The sequence below is a fragment of the Micromys minutus genome, assembly GCF_963924665.1.
Source record: "Micromys minutus genome assembly, chromosome: 29".
NCBI lineage: Eukaryota > Metazoa > Chordata > Mammalia > Rodentia > Muridae > Micromys > Micromys minutus.
The window spans coordinates 33426710-33448581 of NC_137964.1; the positions used below are offsets into that span (position 1 = coordinate 33426710).

The following is a 21872-nucleotide window of genomic DNA, read 5'->3' on the forward strand; positions in this document are numbered from 1 at the left end:
CAGGTGCTGCATTTGAGACCTTAAATGTGAATCGAGGGCCACACGGTGAGGAGTGTCACAGCTGATGTTAACGTTAAGAGGTGAGGTCTAGTGGAAGAGCGCTGGATCACTGGGGTTACATCCTTCAGGTGGATACTGGGGACCATTCTGGTCCTTCCCTGCAGCTCCTCTGATTTCCAGTGGTTTCCCGTTGCCATAGACCCCCTCAAAGCAACAACAGAGCCCATGCAGAAACCGCTGCAATTATGACCTAATGACTCGACATACTTTGCCTTTTTAGGGTTTTCTTTTGGGGGGGGGTGTTTTGATACAGGATATATCCTGTAGCCTTGGCTAGGCTGGAAGTTGCTGTGTGGAAACAGGCAGGCCTTGGGCTGAGGCATCTGCCTGCCACTGCCTTTCAAGTGCTGGGATTAACGGTGAGGACCACCAGGCCAAGTTTGTTTTCTACTTTGCCCAATCCCAGCCACTGGTAACAGTGTCGGAAAGGAAAGCTCCGGGTGGTGCCAGCGCTGTTCCTCTGGGTCTAACTCCTGCCACTGGTGAGAAGAGCCTGGAACTTAGTAGGCACAATAAATCTAACAAACCAAAGGCACCCACAGTCATGACAGGGGAAGGGCACACTGGGTGTCTCGGCAAGGGCTAGAGGCAAAGCGCAGGACACAGGCAATCACGGGACATTTATAAACGAAGTGTTTATTCTCATCACGAGAAGCACGCAGACTGTATATATACACAGTACACACCAACAGAAGTAAAAAAAAAAAAGTGCGCTATGCCTCTTCTACTGAAAACTCACAGTACAAAAGGATACTGTCTTTTAAATATATAATATAAAAAACAAGAAGAAAAATAATATTAAAAAAAAAATCAAAGTTGTAACTTGATGGAGGAACCCAGTGGTGGTGGCGGCGAGGCGTTGTTTGAAAGGTGAAGGATGCGGTCTGGTGCGGCTCCTTTGGGGTGAGCTGTACCCTTGACTTGCAGCAGGGAGCTCAGGGCACAGGCATCAGAGGAGGGAGTGTGAAGGGGGCAGTAGGTGATGGCAATCCTCTATAAACTAGAGGGTGACCTTGAGGGGTTCAGGGGAGGTCTTGGGCTGTGGTTCAGGGAGCGCTGGGTCCGCAACACCCCTCAGCTGCCTGGCAGACCAAATCACGTCCTTCACTGCCTCCCTTGGCCTTCGGGGTGTCTGATGCCCACATGGCCTTTGGGGACTCAAGCAGCGGCGTTTCTAGTAGGCTCTGTGTAGTCAGGACCCATGATGTCAGCTGCATAGCCAAGTAACACAAGTGGATGGGGGTGGGGACGGACTCACGCGCTGATCTTAACCACGATCAGAGGACCAAAGCGCCCAGCCACAAAGACGATAGCTGAACGGCTGCGCAGAAATACACAGTATTTGTAAACGACTATTAAGGCACTGAACTGTAAAAGAATGATTACAGGGGAGAGGAGGAAGCAGCCATCTTCTGGTGCAGCACGGCCAATGGCCAGGGCAGCACAGGCTGTGTCTGAGACAGACTGAAGGAGGGGCTGTGGTGTCTACTGCAAAAGGGAATGACGTGGTCACCCTTCTCCAGATGGCTGTGTCACTGCAGATGGGTCCGAGGTGACTTCCCTGTAAAGCTGGAGGACACCGACACTGTGTGTGAGGAGAAACAGCACACACCAGGTTTGATGGAGTAAGATTATACTTATATGTATATATGTATAACATATGCACATATACTTATGAACATATATGTTCATGTACAATGGACTCTCACACCTACCCAGTAACAAAAACAAGGAGCTTTGGATAGGGGACACCAATGACCTTCATCTGGTCTGATTCAGCAGGAACCTAGCCTTTAAGATGGGAAGGTGGGACTGAGAGCCTCCCTCACCAGCAGTGACACTGCAGCCAACATGGGGGAAGAGTGGGAGTCTCCCTGGCTCTTCTGGATTGCACAACTAGGGTCAAGGCAAGTGGCCCTCGGTACTCTAGTTACCTTGAAGGGGAGAGCCCAGCTAAGTGTCAGCCAACCCATTGGGGTTGGAAATAAATTCTCACACTAGTAACTGCTAGCCAGTAGAAAGTAACTCTTTTAGCGAGTGATGTCTCTTGTGATCTCATTCTTGCTGAGAAATGGTTCCTGAAGAGCAGGTGATCTGCAAGCTTTCCGGGGTGGTCCCTGAGATGGGTGCACAAAAGTACAGGGTGGCCGCCAACATCTAATCTTTTGGTTCCATCCTGAGGCGCCCGTCAGGCTTTTCTAGGGCAGAGGATGGTGGGTTGGATCTTCAGCTAGGGCAAGCTGCCGAGCAAGGGGAGCACGGCGGTGCAGCTATCTGGGTACTTGTGAGAGACCAGCATGGCTGAGCCACAGGGGTGAGCTGTGTGTGGTTGGCAGGGCTCCCACACTTAAAATTAGGGGTGGGGGATCTGAGAAAGATACCTTGCTCTTAGTTCATAGGATCAGGCATCCAGACTCTCCTCCCACACCCTCTGCCTAGTACCCATCCCCCCACACACCTCAAGAAGCCTTCTGAGTTGATGTACAGCAAAGCTGCCATATGGTTCAGGCTTTTGGGAAGCTATGGAAGTGCAGGGGGAGTGAGAAGAGCAGCTGAGTTCCGGGACCATCAAGCTGAGCAGAAGGCTCTTCTTTCAACAAGGACAGTCAGTGAAATTAGCAGTCATCAACACTGGCGGCTTACGCTGCATAAGTCCTTATACCTCTGTTTGCTAAGATCACAAAGCTAAATTAGCCAGGAGCTCACAAAGCTAACCTTTTTTTGGGGGGGGGGAGTTCAGGGTCTATGTAGCTCTGGACTCAATGATCCACCCACCCCCGCATCACAAGTGAGTGCTTCCAGGCCTGGCTGGAATAAACTTCTGAGACAAAATGGAAGTTGTCACTGCTGAGGCACACCTTAGCTTATTGGGATAGTTTCACAGAAACCTTTCAGTTAAAAGCCAATTCACTATGTTCACAGATGGAGCCAACCCTCCAGGGATTCAGTTTTGACGGGGAGCTGCTCCCCGCTGTTTGCACGGTTGGCAGATGGCCAGTGCTCCTAAAACAGGTGTAGGTAGTCCGCCAGCAGCCAGAGACCAGCTTGAGTTCATCCTCCTCCTGTCCTGACTCTGAACAGAATAGGCCAAATTATGGTTTTCAAAGTGAACGTTTTCAAAATCCCATCGCTCTTGCAGATGGGATTAAAAAAATACAGCAGAAACCTATCATTACCAAATCTAAGGAAATTATTTTGACACAAAAATTGACCCACCATGTGAAATTGAACTTGGCGATGTAAATTAGCCTTTTTTTTTTTTTTTTTTGCTTTTGTTGGCTGTGGGAAGAGTAGAAGAAACCCACAGGGTTTCATGAATTAAGTGGATGATCATTTTTTAAGATGACCGCCATTGACAGCAGCAGGGAAAATAAATCCCTTTAAAATAACATGCGTGTATTCAAAAAAAAAAAAAAAAAAAATTATGCCAGGGAGAAAAGTTCTGAGAGAGAGGTCACAAAGACCCGGCAGGAATGAAAAGAGAACTGGCCTAGATCCTGGAGCTGCTCTGGGCATTCACCAGGATGGCCAGTTTGAGATTCCATCCGTTCTAACCAGTGCGGGGGTGGGGAACGGGGCTGGAGGGGGAGGGGAGAACCTCATCCTAGTACTTCCAGAAATCCTTAAGGCCTTGTGGTCTCACAGCGCTGCAGGCAGAGCTGTGATCATCTCCACAAGGACTCCATCTGCTCAAGAGGTAAAGGGGCAAGGCTGGAGCTTACGAGGGAAGGCTTTTTGTCTGTGCCAAGGAGCAAAGGCAGCCTTAAATATGCCCCCACTCCCCGCCATCTTCCTTCAGTGTTGCAAGCAGCCCTGGGCCCACAGCAGATGTCTGAAACAGGTAATACCATCTCTGGCAAGGTTACTTACTACTGAGGTAGAATCTCACTTTGTGGCCCAGACTGGCCTTTAACTCATGATGGACCTGCTTCAACCTCCTGAGTGTAGGATCACAAGCCTAGGCCATTTACCCTTAAAAGTGTAACAACCAAGCCTGGGGCATGATGGGATTACACCTGTAATCTCAGCTTCTGAGAGGCTGAGGCAGGAGGGCTGCTGTGAGTTTGAAGCCAGCCTGCAGTACAGGATAAGAGTCTACCTCAAAAATAAAACAAAAAGTAAACCCTGCGGAGGCGGGGGCAGAGGCGGAGGCAGAGGGATCTGTGCTGAGTTTGAGGCCTACCTGCTCTACAGAGAAAGTTCCAAGACAGCAGAGGCTACATGGTGAGACCTTGTCTCAAACTTAAAAAAGGAAGGAAGGAAGAGAAAGAAAGAAGCCAATGGTGGTCACACATGCTGTTAATCCCAGTACTAAGGAGGCAGAGGCAGGTAGATCTCTGAGTTTAAGACCAGCCTGATCTACGGTGAAACCCTGTTTCAAAACACCAAACCGAAACCCAAAAAGCATTAACAGAGCCCAGGGATCTCACAGGGGCTGTGCCGCCATCTGCCCGATGCTTGTCTCTCTTCAAGATCCTTAAGCACTCTTTTCATGACGGGTACCAGGTGAGACCTATGGTTTGAACCCAGAGCCGGGCCTCCTGCTTCACTGAGCTAACCTGCACTCCTGTGCTGTGGCCAAGCCTCCTTTGCCCCATCATTACAGCGTGGGGTAGCTGGAGACAAGGAGTATTCTATTCCCTTCCCTCCCCACGGGAAGGGACACTTGTAAACATCCATGAAGCTTTTCAACAGACTCTCTCCTCTCAGAGCAGCTCCTGGGGAGGGGCCTGTAAGAAAGTACCCATTGTTGACCTGCCTTTCCTCTCAACAAACGTGGATATGGCACCTAATGAGCCTGGGGGGTAGGTCACAGTGTCTCAGCAGGATGTTCTACATCCCAGACTCACAACCTCTGGACACGAGGTTGTCCGAATCCCAAACACAAAGATGCCTTGTTAGCAGCAGCTGAGGTTCAGCAGTGCCCTTCTCTATGACGTAAGCCTGAAGCCAGCAGCTGGGGACCCACACCCCCAACCGCGGGCACCAGGATAGCTGCATGGGCTGCTGCCACTAAGTGCCTTCCTCTGATGATATCACCTCGCTGTTCTTGGTGGTCAGGTTCAAAGCCTTGATACTTCTTTGGGTCACCACCCTCAAAACAAAACACTCCCCCAACCTAATAAACCAACTAACCAACCAACCCAAATGAAAAACCAAACCCCACAATTCTCTTGGAAAACCTCTTTTGGACACAGCATTGTTTCTCAGAACTAGCCGTGGTCATCACTATTTTATAAACAAAGCACACAGTGAGCTGAGAGGTAGGCCTTGTGTTGTCCTCCCAGGATTCTCCCTGGAGGACGGGGATGAGCCGGGAACGTGGGCTGCAGTGACCTCACCGCTGTGGCTCTTTCACAAGTTACAAACCGAGTATTTTGTATGTACACACATTGTTTTTGTTTTTGTTTTTTTTTTTCCTTTTCTTCCCACCAGGTTGGCCTAACCCCCACCATGTGGCTGAGGATGACGTCTGTCTCCGCCTCCAGTGTCGGGATTTCGGTGTGCACAACCTTGCCTGGTTTTATGGGCTGCTGCATGTCATACACACTCTTAACAACCGAGACACAGCCCTAGCCAGTGTGCACTATCTGAATGTGCCTCCTGGCCGACAGTTTCCAGGCTGCCCAGGCCCCACCCCTGGGTGTCCTCCTTCATAGGCTCATAGCGGGGAAAGCTCAGAAGGCTGAAGTTGTTAACACAAATCAAGACGTGAGTGTGGATCAAGACATCATGAAACTCTCACAGAGCCGAAAGCTAGTCAGCTTTTGTTTACCCTCAAGGGGCTTTTCAAGTTTTCTGGGGCAGATTTCCCTGATGGTTTGGAGGTTGCAGCGGGGTCCCTTGGCGCAGCTTGGGGTTCGGGCAAGAAGGAAGAGAGACCGGACTTGGCATCCTGTGAGTCGGCGATGGTGGACGTGTCAGCCTCACTGGATAGGTCCTCCGTGGAGAAGTTGAGACTTCCCAACTTGGCGAGGGAATGGGAACGTTTCAGCGGGGATGACACGGTGAGGCCCGCCAGGCGGAGCCGCGTCTCGATCTCCTGCGCCCGCTGCTTCACCAGCCCTGGCTTCCCTCGGACACTGTGGATGCTGTCGCTGCTGGAGCTCCGGGTCAGATTGGAGCTGATGGAGGAGGAGGTGGGGGTGTAGCACACGGTCTTCAGGAAGTCCTTTGAGAAGTTACTGGTGTGATCGAGGCGGAGGAGGGTACACGGAGGGCTCTTCTGCAAGACTCCTCCCACAGGCTTCTCGTCAGTCCCTGATTGGCTGCACAGGGCTGGGTGTGCAGGCTCCTGACCCTCCTCGGGGATGCTGGCCTCCAGCCTGCTGGTGGCGCTGTCCCTGCAGGTAGATGGTGAGTCTGAAGGCAGGCTCTTTAACCTCTCCAGCTCTTTGGTGTGCTTTCGGACCAGGCCTGCCTTCTGCAGCTGGATGATGGACTCCTGATGTTGCATCAGGTAGCTGTTGGTGGTCGGCTTCTCCCCCTCATTACTGAACAGAAGCCTCAGGTCCTTGGCGGGCTTCAGCTCTTTCTTAGCCGACAATTCTTCCTTCACCGCCTCCGTACTGGCCGCGCTCTTATCACAGTGAGAATTCTTCAACAGGAGAGATTTTGGAAGGGCTTTCGAAGTCTCTTTGGAAGGCTCTAGAAGGCCTGCTGGCGCTTCCAGGGCAGCCCCGGCTCCAGAGCCACTGACATCTGGCTTCCTGGAGCCTGCTGGTAGTAGGAATGGAGAGGTGTTGGCTGGACCCAAGGCCGGCCTCTCTGGAGCTCGGGACCTGCTGCTCGTGTGGGCCACTGGGGAAGATGTGACGTGGGGAAGGAAGGTTGGCTGGGTGCAGATGGCAGAGGAGCTGGGGTCTTCATGCCGCTCGGTGAAGGCCTCAGGAGCCCCGCCAGCCGCGGGGTACATGCAGTCGGCACAGGATGTGTAGGGAGGCTTCACTTTACTGAGGATTCCAAACACAGCGTCACGCTGAAAGAGACAGAGCACAGTGAGGCAGCGTGACCCCTTGCTGAAGACCAAAAGCATAAAGAGGGTGGCCGTGGCCATGGCAGGGGAGGGTGGCTGGCGGGCTGGCACCGTGGCAGAGGAGGGGCAGTGCTTTCATCTCATTTGTTCAGGATTACAGACCTCTAGGGGCACGCTGGGTCGTTAAGCACAGTGTAAGAGATGTCTTGACTTTCCACAAGCCAAGACGGTGGCGACCTGTGCAAACCACAGGGCTGGGATAGACTCCCAGGACACCTCCCCTACTCCCCACCCCCCACCAGGCTGGCCCTTCCCTGCTCATGGTCTGGAAAGCAGGGTACAGGCACCGGGAGAGCTCACTGGTTAAGAGCACTTCCTGCTCTTTCAGAGGATCAGAGTTCAGGTCCCGGCACCCATGGCAGACGGCTCACAACCACCTGTCACGCCAGCTCCAGGGGATCCAACACCTCTGCCTTCTGTGGCCACTGGAATTCATGTGCATATATCTCCACACACATAGCTGCCATTACAAATAAAGTTTAAAGGAGCTGGAGATACGGCCCAGCGGTTATGAGCACTGACTGCTCTTCCAGAGGTCCTGAGTTCAAATCCCAGCAACCACAGCCATCTGGAATGGGATCTGATGCCCTCTTCTGGTGCGTCTGAAGACAGCTACCATATACTCACATAAAATAAATAAACCTTTATTAAAAATTTTTTAAACGGCTAGAATTAAAAACAAGCACTTAACATAACTGATAGCACACCTTAGAAAGAGGTTCTCCTGGGCAGAGGGAGTTTGCCTTTGGGGCAACTGCAGTCTGAACACGTCAGAAGCTCCGCTCTGACAGAGGAAGGGGCCGAGTAGTATTTGGCCCCTCCCACAAACTCAACCGCACTCAACTACTTGCTATGCTGTCTCCCAGGGGACTTGCCTTTGGTCACTGGGGCCTCAGTGAATAGGATAAGGACTTCTCTTTGTCCTCCCTGGAATCATGAAGGAGGTAAGAAGGGTAAGGGAACCTGAGGGAGCCAGCCCAACCATGAGACCCCCCAGCTCGTGGGATAAGCAGCCTTGCAGATGCCAGTTGTGGGGGAAGGTTTCTCATAAGTTTGCTACAGGCACGGCCTTGGTGACCTCTTTCCACGATCCCAAGAGGTTAATGTCTGTCACTCTGTGTAGCCAACTCCAGAATCAGGCTCACAGGCTATGTTCTTACCCACCAGCCCAGCCTGTTTGTCACCTCTCCCTCTGCTTAAGAGTCCCCTGTGCTTCCCTGGGTGTTCAGGACACGGCACACAGCCACACCAACATGCCAGAGAGGCTCGGCCACCTCCCACCCTCAGGGCTCCCGCACTACATACAGTACACCATACAGCTACTGTCCCTCACATAGAGGATCATAGCCCTGTTCAGCTCCTCAGCCCGGGCCTGAAGTTGCTCTCCATTAGACCATGGATAATGTGCTACCCCTCTGGGTCAAGCTCTGTCCTCTTTTGTACCCTTCCTAGTAAATCTGTCTTCCTTTTGCCCCATACATGTGGGGCTCAGAGACACAGAGCAGGACCCCACACCAGCCTGACACACCACGGTTAATAAAGGGAGCTGGTCTCACAAATGGTTGCCCATCTCTAAATATGGTCCTGTTAGGTTCCGGTGCCAAGTCCCCTGAGCCCCTCCCTGCCTAAGCTGCTCTCCTGGTCACCATGCAGTGACTCATGGTCAGGCCGCTGGGTCTAACCACAGGACAACTGTCCCAGACAAAGGCGTTTTACAGCATCTGTCCTCGCTGAGGAAGTGGTGGGCATTTGGGGAGGCATGTAGTTCCTCTTTGGTCTGGAACATATTTCATTACTTAGAGGCCACCAGTGAACCGCCTGGGGTGGTGAGGTCTTTGTCTGTCCCCCTCCCTTCCTTTTGCTTAGCACTGTAGCACAATGTTAAATACAAACCAACTTTCTACCCCAGTGTCCCCACTGAGAGTCGTCACAGCCTGCGGAGTGGCAGGGATGGCCAGGGAACATGGAGTTCCTGGCCACAAGCCTTTGGTGAGTACCCGAGAGGCAGAGCCCACAAGCAGCAGCCCCCTTGGCCTCTGCAAGAACAGCCTCGTTTCTAGGTCGTGGCCAGATGCTGGAACATGGAAGACAGGACCCAGGACCAGCGACTTCCTGAGCAGCCCAAGGTTATAGTTAGCTAAGGCACACTGCACGTCACCCCTCAAAGATGGCAGCTACGAGGGGTGCAGAGAGCTCGCTTTAACACCAGGCAGAGGATGTGATGCCTGGTGAGGCTAGCCTGCACACACTGTCACTCTGTCACAGCGGACCACTTAGGAAGGAGATGACACTCCTGGAATTTGTTTCAATGCCATCTGAGATGAAATAGTGGGGTGGGGGGCTGTAGAGGGTGAGGTGAGGTGACTCTGGAACACCCTGTATCAACACTGTGAGCTGGGGGGTTCTGCAAGGCTTGGGTGTCCCCTATACAGGGTGTATCCACTAGCTAGGCACATGCTACATAGGCAGGTACAGCAGTCCCCCACCCTCCGAAGTAAACCCCAAGGGCGGGAGTAGGAACTGTTCAGTGAGGGCTAGGGGTGGGGTAGAGGTGGTCCGGCAAGCTGCTCCCCACAGCGGTCCCCAGCCTACCTCAAAGTCATCGGGACAGCTCCTCTTGCTGTTGTTGTTATTTAGGTTTTCCTGGTCAAGCAAACTTTTATCGAGCTGGGTGGAGGCCTGCCTCCACCTCCCTGTTCTTGGGCCACCGTCCTTCTCCAGCTCCTCCACCTGAGGCAAGGAGTCGCTGCGGGCTTTGGGGCTCCCGAACTCCAGCTTCCTCTTTACCTCCTTTTCACACAGCCGGGCACCTTCCTGGGAATGCTGAACTAGCTTGTGCACATCCACTGGCTGAGCCTCCTCCTCTAACAGAGCGTCCCTCTCAAGATCCTCTAAGTGGACCAGGCCACCAGCTTCATCATGGTGGGGAAGGAGGAGGGGGTCTGAGAGTCTTCGGAAACAACAGGGGAGAGAGGGTCCTGCCGGGGCCAGGCTTCTTGGGAGACCAGGGTGAGTGCTGTCATCTAAACAGGGCAGCCGAGTGTCCACGGCGCCATCTAAGGTCTCTGGCAAGAACTCACTGGGCTCCACTACAATGTCATCTGCTGGCTGCTGGCGCCACAGTTTGTTATGCCGCTGTTTGCTGTGGGAAGAAAGGGCAGGAGGTGAGCCAAAAGCAGCACCAGCGGGGTGGGTATGAGACGGCCTGCGCCTGTGCAGTCAGATAGGGCCAGGAAGCTGATGTCCCTCTCTGTTCACTTGCCCAACCCTCTCAGGACAGTTTACCATCCAGCAACAACGTGGCAGATGTAGACCCAGTTTTGACTGTAGGTTATCCCGCCCCTCCCCCACCTTCCTGTTTGTGTTCATTGTGTGAATATGGTCACACCACTGAGGGCTCTGACTCAGTTTATATGAACCGTGAGAGTATCAACCTTTTCACACCCTCAGTGTGAGAAAATTCAGGGGTCAAGGCAGAAGGTGTGTGTCAAGCTCTCTGCACACCTGGGTAATGAGGCAAACATGGCCATCCCCTCGAAGATTCCAGAAAACTCCCAAGCATATGTTTCAGGCAGAGACTACAGGTCTGTTCTAAATGATTTCCTCTTTTTCTTTCTTCTTTTTTAAGAATCAAGGTTTGGGGCTAGAGATGGCTCAGTGGTTAAGTGCACTGGCTACTCTTCCAGAGGTCCTGAGTTCAATTCCCAGCAACCACATGGTGGCTCACAACCATCTGTAATGGGATCTGACGCCCTCTTCTGGTGTGTCTGAAGACAGCTACAATGCACTCACATACATGAAATAAATATATCTTTAAAAAACAAACAAACAAAAAATAAAACCAAAAAAAACACTCTAACGTACTGAGTCAGGTTCACGCTGCCATTATTCACGGGTGCTGGCCATGCCAGGGCACTGGGTGAGCCGTAGGGACCTCCCCCAGAAGCATCTGTTGTCAGTAGCTGTTACGTCAGGGGCAGGGCTGACACTGCTTTTATAACACCCTTGAAAGTATAAGCCATGAATAAAAAAGACTTTTCAGCGACAGAGGTAATCACTAAGATCACCTCTACCTCCCAAGGGCTTCAGAATAAAATCAGCACTGTGGAGCTGTGGGGTGTGTGGGGTCAGACGAGGAGCAACTACCGCAATGCCCGCTGAAAAGCTCCACTGCTCCTCAGCCTGGGGGCTCGTCCACATCCCAGTGGCTTGCCGCAGGCACTCTCTCCACTGACTGCAATCCAGGTTCCCACTGAGTGGGCCTGCGGGAGACCCTTGGCTAGGCCGCAATGCGGAAGGCAGCAGGCAACCTTCCCTTTAGCTCTTTAGGAGAAGGGAGAGCAATGCCTACTTTACCTCCTCCTCCAGCTGCCTGGGGAGACACGCCCTGACAATGTAACAGCCCAGAGATGGCTACAGTGGTTCCTGCCTAGGGACCTGGCAGACATTCTCTGAAACAATGTAACAGCCTGTGCAATCTCTGCTTCCCCAAACTTGCCCTAGGAGCGAGAGGACTCTACTCAGAAATAATCCAGGTGGCTGCTGGGGCACACAGAGCTGGGAGAAGTGAGTCCTCAGATACTGGCATCTGCCCCAGCAGCATGGGACCTCTGGGAGAACCCTTACCTCCTTGACAGCGCCCCTCCCCCTCTGCACTCCCCAACAAGTGCTTTCCCTCGAGACAGTCAACACATGTGGGTGTAAACCTCTCTCTCAGCACACCTGAAAAGTCACTGTGTGACATAAGACAAGCTAACTTGTCAGCGTTGCCTCCCTCTGCTCACTGGTGAAACAAGAAGCTGGATTTTACGTTGAGGTGGGGAAGCGGATTTAGCCGCCACGTCTATGAAGTCGGCCTGCAAAGGACCTGTAGTGATTGCTCGTGCACCCTCACAGCCATGCTAGCTATTAAACTGCAGTCAAATGGACGACCATCTTGACCACCTCTGTCTACACAGCCTGGCAGGACCATTCCCGACACCAAGACACAGTGACACCACAACACCATTGTCTGTCACTGTTCATAGTGCAGAATGCACAGCACCCACTTGTCTCTGCACCGTCCCTAGCCTCTGGCCACCAAGATCACATTCTCCACCTCTAGGGGCCTCCTGCAAGCATGAAGCCACACAGTGTTTCCTGAGAGCCTCAAAGCTGGCCTGTACTGTATTACTACACCTCAGCATTGCCTTTTTATGGGGTGAGGAGCTGGGATCTTGACATGTGGCCAAGGTCAGCCTTGAACTTCCGGGTCAGGCAGGCTTCTAGCTCTAGTTCCCTAAGCAGCCTTGCCCACAATCAGGGGCTCCTTCATCCAACTGCCTCCTCCAGCGGGCAGACAAAGACTCCCAGATGCTCTCCCCATTGTGCTACTGTGAACAACACCGCCATCAATACAAACAGCCTGTCACCCATCATTTCTAGTCTTCCGGGTGTACATGTGAGACCACCAGCATCTGAGGCCGTGGTATCAAAAACTTAACTTACAAGATGGAATTGGGGGCTGGAGAGATGGCTCAGTGGTTAAGAGCACTGAATGTTCTTCCAGAGGTCCTGAGTTCAATTCCCAGCAACCACATGGTGGCTCACAACCATCTGTAATGGGATCTGATGCCCTCTTCTGGTGTGTCTGAAGACAGCTGCAGTGTACTCATATAATAAATATACAAATAAATCTTTAAAGAGAAGGAGGAAGAGGAAGAGGAGGAGAAGGAGGAACTGGGCTTCAGGGAGATTGCAGGGCCTCTTCAGCCTGGAGTTTGGCAAAAGGCAGGTACCCAGGAAATGGATAACACTCAAGCCCACACCAAATATCAGGCCATGCACTGGATGAGCAGTCAAGTCCCTTCCCTCACCCAGCAAGACAAGCTTTCTACATGTGCCAACAAAATCAAAACAGATCCCTCCTGGAAACCACTCATCAGAGCCCAAACAATAGCTGTTTTTTTACAAGCCAGCTCCCGGGAGGCTGGCTGCCAGGTGTGGAAGCTCCTGCCAGGCCCGGCCAGCTTCGTCTGCCAGCCTGTGTCTGGACGCTCGCTCACCTGGCATCCAGGATGCCTTCGTACTCCGACAGCTGCCGCATGAAGCCTGCATTGGGCCTCGTGACGCTACGTTTCTGCTTCACGTAGTTATATGCTTTCTCCAGGGGCCAGCCAAACTCCTTCATGGCATATGCTATGACCGTGGATGCCGAGCGGCTGACGCCCATCTTGCAGTGGACCAGGCACTTGGAGTGGTTCCTTCTGCAGGGATTCAGGGGTGGGGACTGAGCGTGAGGATTAACAGCCCCCTCCCTTATCTCATAGCTCCAACCGGTCTCCTTCCTAATGTTTATGGAACAGATCTAACACACCTTCTAAAGGAAATGTCTTTGCTGTGAGGTCAGTTAGCACACAATGGGAGAACAGAGGAATCAGCACGACCTGGCCCAGCTTTCCAATGCCTTCTTCAGAATGGGATCTCCTCTGTCACGGGATACGAGAGGCTACTACCTACAGTCCTTTCCTGGGCAGCCAATGGGAGTTCTGCAAGAGCCAGTGAGCGCTGAGAGCAGATGGAAGCCCTGAATGAGCTACTGTGGAAAACGGGGCCAGCGAGGTGAAGATGCTGCGCCCTGGGGAGAGAGCGAGTACCTGGAGGGAGCGTAGGGATGGCAGCAATCTGGCCAAGAGAGGACAGAGCCAGGGGAGAATGGAGCTGATCTGCTTGTAAGAAGGCTGTGCTGGCCCAGGCACAGCTGATTTACCAGATACACAAGGAACAGTGACTCTCTCCTATCTGGAGAAGGTGAAGGCATGCCAGGCTGGCAGAGACTGCAGCTGGGAAGCTAGGGTGGGGCCCAGGAGGCTGCAGCTTCCTATACAAGGTTTACAATACCCCCCTCATCCCCGGCTCCACAGCCCCAGTCTTTCCTGACTTCTAAACTCATCTGTATTCTGGGAAATCAAGAAAAGTAGCTTTGACTGGGAGGCTCCTAAGAGGGTTTTTCTCTAGAGCACAGGGGTAGGAGTTGGGGACGGGGGTGGGGGGGTCTTTGCTTTGAACTTCAATACAACAGCTGCTCCAAAAGAGGGCAAGGAGGGACCCCAGGGCTCAGGGACGGTGGAGATGGTCCCATCTTGGGACTGCCCTGTACTAGGCACACAGGAACATGGAACTACCCCAGGAGAGGATACAGCCTGCATTCCTTGAGGAACTGTCCAAGAGCTCTAAGACCAGCATATACTGGCCTTTTCCAGGACAGAGCTCCTCAGTAGCATTTGGGTACTGACCCCGGGCTGGCATCTGTACTGATACTGAACACTGGATTCAATGTCACACCTGAGGGCAGGTGGAAGAGAAAATGAGGGTACCCTGTGAAGAAGGCCAGCACTTGCCCACTTTAGTGCCTGGTGTTCTGTACCTAAAACAAAGGTCCACCTGACAGTCCCACCTCTTCGGGAATCCAGGACAACCTCCCCTAAGATCCTGTCTGCCTACTTCCACAACGGGTTAGCTTCCTTATCTGGCTGGCCACTCATTCCTGCCCCACCGACCCCCACAAGGACACCCTTCCCACACACTTACTTCGCTTTGTTTATGAAGTGATAAGCTTCGTTCCAGTGGGCAAGAAGGTCTGTGGTCTCTTCATCATACACTCGGATGTTATGGTATGCAAACAAGCCAGGGAAAAAGTTGTCAATTTCTCTTGTGACATTTAAAATGTAGTCAACGCTGGAAAGAAGCAGAGAGCCCAGACAGTCAAAATGAGGAACAGGAAATACAAAGTAACAAAAATCCAGCAGAGAAAAGTCAAAGAATATACACAGCAAAGGGCATGCCTTTGTGGTGAGGCATGTTTATTTATTTATCTATCTATCTATCTACTTATTTATTTATTTTTGCATAACAGTCATTTTTGTGTGAGTTTTCTTCATGGGACCAGAATGTATTACTCAAAAATAACCCATCTCTTATCAAAACCCCTTTACTTAATGTACATTCAAGACCAGCTTGGGTTATAGAGCAAGACAAAACAAAACCTCCACTCTTAAAATGGTTAAAAAGTAGAATGTGGAGCTGGAGAGATGGCTCAGTGGTTAGAGCACTGACAGCTCCTCCAGAGGTCCTGAGTTCAATTCCCAGCAATCACATGGTGGCTCACAACCATCTGTAATGGAATCTGATGCCCTCTGCTGGTGTGTCTGAAGACAGTGACAGTGTACTTATATAAAATAAATAAATAAATCTTTTTTTAAAAAAGTAGAATGTGTCTTCTATAACTCTTGTCCCATTTGAGAGCATCTGCAAACTCAGACTCCACAGCCCTCCACCCCTTAACCAGCACATCCATTTCCTGAAAACCAAAACAATTTTGGTATCTGGAAAGGGTCTCAAATAGGTTTCACTGTAAGTAACAATGCCTCCAGAGAGCTCCTTGAATCACACATTTATTCCCAGTAAGACAAAAACGTGAGGTCTGACCTCACACCACACTCTGATGGAGGAATACCTCTGACCGGAAGTTTTAAGGATGTACTCTAAGCTCTGTTTTGTCTCAGTTTCCAACTGTAGTAGGTTCAAGAAGGCCAGCTTCTCAGGCCACAAAACAGTGATTTTGCGACTGCTTTCTTGAAGGGCTTGGTTTAAAGATTCCCTCCTGCCCAGCAATGACTGTTCAGTTGAGAGATTCCTACCGGGCTCTAAAGGTTTACCAGGAGGGGCCCAGGTCTCGGGTTGCTGACTCAATAGAAGGCCAGCAGAGATGCGTGTCCATGCTATGGTTCTCACCAGTTATTCTGGGGAGCAGGGCTGTGGGAGAAACCTCAGAGCCTGCCTGGGGCCACGCTGACCTCCATCCTCCAGTGTGACTAAGATGCTCCTGGACCCCCACAATCACCTAAGACTCCGGGAAGAATCTAGAAACCACAGATTACTGTGTGTTGTGCTCTGAAGCACATGAGCCCCTCCAGCTACTGCAGAGACCAGGCTGAGGCAATGAAGCAGGGCAGGCCAAGGCAGAGGCTACCTCCACTGCCTGGAGAGATGGGAAAGAAGGGAGCAGACTCACCCTGAGCCCTGCAGCTCCTCCAGATTGGACGCATTCCACTCGGAGCCCTGGGGACAGATCATACAAAGCCCTGTGAGTCTTAACACTCCAGTCTCAGAACGACTTTTGGCACAGTCAGGGAAGCTGACAGTGGGTCCTCAGCCTCAGAGCAGAAAGAAGGATGGAAAAGAACTAGAAAAGGGAGAGGAAGGAGTCTAAGCAGGCTTCTGAGGTCCCTGGGCATCACTGAGGCTGACAGAGAGGGAACAGAGCCTTGCTGGTTCACCTTCTCATGGAAGCCTGCCTCATGTCTCCCGGTCTTCTTAGTCCGCCATGGGCAGAGCCTCCACAGGCAGTGACCTGTGATCTCCTTACCATTAGTTTCAGAGGGGACCCTGGCTCCCTTTCCTGGTAGTTATTTTGCTATTATTTTCACAGGTTCCCACCCTCTGACCCAGTAATTCTGAGTTACAAACAGCTCTCCCAGGGAGATAACCAGAGATCACACAGAGCCTTAGGGACACAGGACAGGCGCTTAGGGCTGTTCATGGGAAAAAACAATGGGGACCAGAGACAAAAATGACAATGAATCCTGATGAAGGGCACTTCGGGATAAACCATCCCACGACATGTGAGGCAGAGGCAGGAGATTGCCACGAGCTTGAGATCTAGAGCCAGCCAGGAGTGCACAATGAGACTTAATACAAAACAAACTAGAAATGAAAAAATCAACACAAAAACAGAACCAGAGGGGGTGACAAAGCCACTCTGGAGCAGCATAGGCACAGCCTGTTTTCCCTACACGGGCATCAAAAAAGACCCAGTGCTGGCTCCTGGGTTCCAATCCTAGCCCCACAGCAAAATGCTGTGAGTGACAATCTGCCTGTGGGAGTTGAGAATATTTTTTCTCCCTTAAAATGATTGGTTTCCAACTGCCTATAGCTCCTGTGACTGGATACACTGTATCATTAAAAACCCCTCTATTCCTAGTCAAGAAGCACCCAGGACAAACACAAACAGAAACCACTGACTCTTAAAAATACAGCCACCTCAGTCCTTATGAGGCCATCCCTGACCCCATCTCAGTCTCCTTGCCAACTTCCTCTCCTGGGCTTCCCAGGTCCTCTAGGGCTCAGGATTTGACTATTATGCAATGTGAGCTGAATTTTCACATCTTAGGGACAGTCTCAAGCATCAAATTCCTTTGACATCACTCATGGGAAGAATGGCATAGGCACCAAGCTTCCCCAGGTGCCACTAGCTCCCCACAGGCTGAGACCTTTGGCCATGACCACCACCTAGTGGAGAGTGGAGGCATGCGCCTTCTCATTGTTCCCGGAGCCCAGCCAGCACACCCTCCCTTTCAAGTTATTTAAACCCGGACGCTCACAGCCGGATAAAGCATGAGACCTGTACATGCACATATAAACAAGAACATAAAAATATATAATTCAATGCTCAGGAGGCAGAGGCAGAAAATCACAAACTCTGGGCTAACCTGAACTACAGAGTGAGCTTCTGTCTCAAAATCCACTTAAAGCCTACACAATATGCGCATGTGTACATGTATACATAAACACACACACACATATGTACACACATGTATATATGTATACACACAGAGACATCTATTTATGAAGACTGAAGTGTCTCCTTGGTGGCTAATACCATCTTCCTTCAACTCCCATAAAGAAACACTTTTCTTCTAACCAGTTACCATCCAGAACCAGGTCTACAGAGACTAGCACTTGCTGGCTCCTAATCACCCTATGAGGGGGAGAGAAAAGCTGACTCAGTGGGGTGGGGGTGAGGGTCACAGGGCAGGTGAGGTGCTGGAGCGGGAACTTGGCTTTGCTGGGTCTGACTTCGACTTCATGATCTCCTGAGTAATTTTAACCACCTGTTTGCTTTTGAAAACTGGCCAGTTGCCTTCTATGGCGATTTACGGCCTGAAGACACTGAGCGCAGGAGACACTGATGGGGTGGGGTACACCCTTCAGTGGGCTCAGAGGGGAACGGCTCAGCTACCTGTGTTTCTGGTAGGTACTAAAGCACAACCTTTTCTGGGTTGTATGTGTCTGTGAGTATGGTCCCCAAACCAGGTTCCACCAGCGCTGGGCTTCTTACAAGATAAAGATGGTCGAAGATAAGGGAGGGCTTGTCCATCTGGCCCAAGATGAGCAGCATCTCGTTATCGATGAATTCTTTGAACTCTTTCAGGTTGCAGTTCATTTGCTTCTCCAGCTCATTTCGGATCTGTGGGAGGGACAAACAGGAGTGATGTGGGGCGGAACCTATCAGAAGTGATCTGTGGGAGGGACAAACAGGAGTGATGTGGGGCCGAGCCTATCAGAAGTGATCTGTGGGAGGGACAAACAGGAGTGATGGAGGCGGAACCTATCAGAAGTGATCTGTTCAAACAGGAACCCACCTCCGCACAGTTGTGAAGCCACAGTGGGAATTGTATCTGTATTAAAAAATGTGAGTTTTTTCATTCTTTTGCCAGGGTAATGCGTTTAGACACAGGTTAGCACATTAGTGTGGGCAGCGGACATTCACTCACTCCACCTCCAATCGTAACTCAACTGGAGGAAGCCTGTCGTCCTCAACAAAGAAACTCGGTTTTTTCCTATCAAGTTTAAAACACACATTTACAATTAAGTACCAAATATACTTCGGTGAGAAGGTCACTTTCTCTTAGGAGAAGGGATCACAGCATGATTTTTAAAAAGTACTAACCGGTTAAAGATGAGGATTTAAGGCTGAGGTAGGAGTTTGAGTTTGAGGACAGCCTAGGGTCTGCAAAGTGAATTTCAGGCCAGTGTGAGCTAAGACCCCGACTCAAAAATACCAAAAACTAACAAACAACAAATAAACGGGCTCTTCACACATGTCACCTTCCACTCTCTTAGCCCCAATTATATATATATAAAACTTAAAAACAAGTTTTAAAAAAGATTTTTGTTTTATAAGAGGGGGAGGGCGCCTTACTTCCTTAGAAGTCACATTTTCGAGGTCCTGGCTCATCATGATGCTCCGGAGTTTGGCTTTAATGAGACGCTCAGTTCTTTCTCCTTCTGTTGGCCTAGGAGGAAAATGTATACATTTACATACCTGTATTATGAGGGAGAAGCCTCAGACCTCAAACCCTCATGGGTCTAATGGTGGTTCGCACAGGGTATTGTGGGTGTGTGTTCAGTGTGAGCAGAGTAGAGAAGTTCCATCTATAGTCCCACCAGAGCCGCCCGCCCACGGAGAAAGCAGAGGAGCTACTCGCTAGCTCCCCATACAGGTCACTTATGGTAACTGCCAACATCCTGGGCTGTCAGCCTCCACCTGACCCTTCTAGCAGGGGCCACTGCTGCATCCTGGTAAGTGTTCTCACGCAGTGAACGTCTGTGCACTCCGGGCAGCTCTATGTGCCAGCCCTGCTAACTGGCTCCCAGGGCCATGGAGTGGAGACCGGGACAGTCCACTCCCCCAGCTGACTTCAAATGTCTTAATCAACCACCATCCTTCCGTCTCTTCTCATGACTTCCTGGTTGTGTCTGGTCATTAAGCAACTCTTCTCCCAAAACCAGTATCTCAGCAGACACCCCACTCCGAGGGAATGGAAGAGTGTGGCCTCGGGTCACTCTCTTTGCTGAGGGTGCTGTGAAGGCTCTGGATCAAGGTACCCAAGACCAAAAATTCTCCATCTACAATTCTAAGTGAAGCACGGATTAGCAACCTAAGGGGACAGGGTTTAGGCACGGAGCAGGGTGGCATGTTCCTGTGGTGATCTGATGAAGTGGGGCATCATGACAGCTCCCCACAAACACTCATCAAATGTGTTGTTTCTAAAGGGAAAGAGGATGTGTCCATGAGGGTCTGAGGTCCCCGTGAGGCTTTCTCTACAGTGTCACACACACACACACACACCCCCCACACAAACCTTTTAGAGCAATGGTTCTCAACCTGTGGGTCATGACCCCTTTAGGAGGGTAGTGTCACAGAGGTCACCTAAGACCATCAGGAAACACAGATATTTACATTATGATTCACAACAGTAGCGAAATTGCAGTTATGAAGTAGAAACAAAGCTAATTCTATGGTTGGGGGTCAGCACAGCAGGCAGAACTGTGTTAAGGGTCACAGCCTTAGGAAGGGTGAGAACCTCTGGCCTACGGACACAGGTCCAGTCAGGTTAAACCTGTTCTGGGAAGGGGTTCTCAGTCAAGAGGCTGCAGGGAAGCAGGGCCCCAGAGGCCCCTATCGATCCGCGTAGGAGGCAGTCTCTGCACATACATACTTGTCCACAAACAGCGCGGGGGAGTCGGGCCTCGTGGACTCCAAGTCCTGCATGGCATTCCATTCATTGATGCAGCTCTGCTCGGAGCTGATGCAGCTCTCATAGTAGGTGGCCCAGATGAGCGCCACTCCTCCCGGGAAGTAGTTATGTCTCCGAGCCACTTCGCAGGCCTTGTGAAGCACTTGCAGGGCAGACCTGGGAGGAGCGGGGAGAGAGGAACTCAGGATGGGAAGGGGCGGGGCGCAAGGGGGCGGGGAGCAAGGGGGCTCGGGTTCTACAGTTCACAAAGGGTGCACACTTCACCAGCAGTGGAACAGGCAATTCAGAAAGGTCTCCCTCTTGGAGGCTCTGACACACAGCAGCTAGACCCAACTATCAACTCCCTCCCAGAGGCTGTATCAATCAAGCTTGAAATCCCTCACCATTTCCAAAGGAATAGGGCAGATACCAGCAGGAGACCCCGCCCCACTGCCCCTAACTCTTCCGGGCTGGTTGGGTCACATTGCGGGAAGCAACTCCAAAGACTTTAGATCTGCAGGCAGGGCTATCCTGCAGGCATCTAATGGCAGGAAAGGTCTTTCCGGAAGGGGCTTCTATGCCATGTGGACCTGCCTCTCAGTGTGTAACATCTTGGGGGAGGGGAGTTCAAAATGTGTATGTTTTATTTATTCAGCCTCTTTTAATTTCTTTTGACAAGAACTGAAGCCTGAGGAGGTCTCCGGGAGCTGCTGAGGGAGGTATGGCAGAGGCAGAAGAGGCCCCGAAGGAAGGTGAGCACTCCTAGGACAACTAAGGTACACAGGCACAGCAACAGCCCAACTGTCCACAGTTCCATCTGTCCCACCATCTAGGCAGGATGAGGAAATAAACTTGAGCCAAATGTTTATTATTCAGTTCTGAGTCTTAAGAATTTAAAAAAAAAAAAAAAAAAGGTGGGTAAAACCAACCACCACTGCCCCAAATTAACTACAAAGTAACAAGGTGACTAAAGAGAAAGCAGAAACACTGGGGGCTTCCTTAGCCCCACCCACCTCAAATGATCACAAAGTATAGCCCAGAGTAACAGAGAAAAGGGACACAGCACTAGCCAGGTGGCCTGTGAGAGAGCCCTTTAGGACTCTCCCCTCCCTGGACAGGAGGAGTTGTCTGGAAACGCTCATCTTAGGGGCTTGAAGCTTTTCTCGGTTTATTTTAACTCTTATGTTCTTAGCCCACGGGAGTGAACAGCCTTTCGACACCGCGTGACATTAGACCTACAAACCTGTTGAGCTACACCTACGGTGACCATGTGGCCCCAGGCTGGACACGCCCAAGAGAGAGAGGGCCAAGTTCAGCCACTGGAGAGGGCTCGCCTTCCCTGGGCTCCTGGCCCTTCAGCTGGTGTTCTGTGGTCTGACCACCAAGAGAACGCCCACCCAGCTTTCTTGGCATGACATGCTAGTTTGTTCATATGT

At 51.3% G+C, this 21872-nt stretch overlaps 1 protein-coding gene across 2 annotated transcripts in view; it reads right to left on the reverse strand.

Annotated features, from left to right (window-relative positions):
• Positions 1 to 686: 686 nt before the first annotated feature.
• The window catches only part of SSH1 (slingshot protein phosphatase 1), a 54061-nt gene continuing 32875 nt past the window's right edge, over positions 687 to 21872 (reverse strand). For both annotated transcript variants that reach the window (XM_080940980.1, XM_080940981.1), the window contains 8 exons: positions 20419 to 20613; positions 19119 to 19212; positions 18255 to 18383; positions 16149 to 16195; positions 14666 to 14812; positions 13141 to 13341; positions 9689 to 10238; positions 687 to 7039 (listed from right to left, as the gene is read on the reverse strand). In XM_080940980.1, coding sequence (XP_080797106.1) covers positions 5822 to 7039; positions 9689 to 10238; positions 13141 to 13341; positions 14666 to 14812; positions 16149 to 16195; positions 18255 to 18383; positions 19119 to 19212; positions 20419 to 20613 — 2581 coding nt within the window. In that variant the 3' untranslated portion in view covers positions 687 to 5821. The remainder of the gene's footprint in view (positions 7040 to 9688; positions 10239 to 13140; positions 13342 to 14665; positions 14813 to 16148; positions 16196 to 18254; positions 18384 to 19118; positions 19213 to 20418; positions 20614 to 21872) is intronic.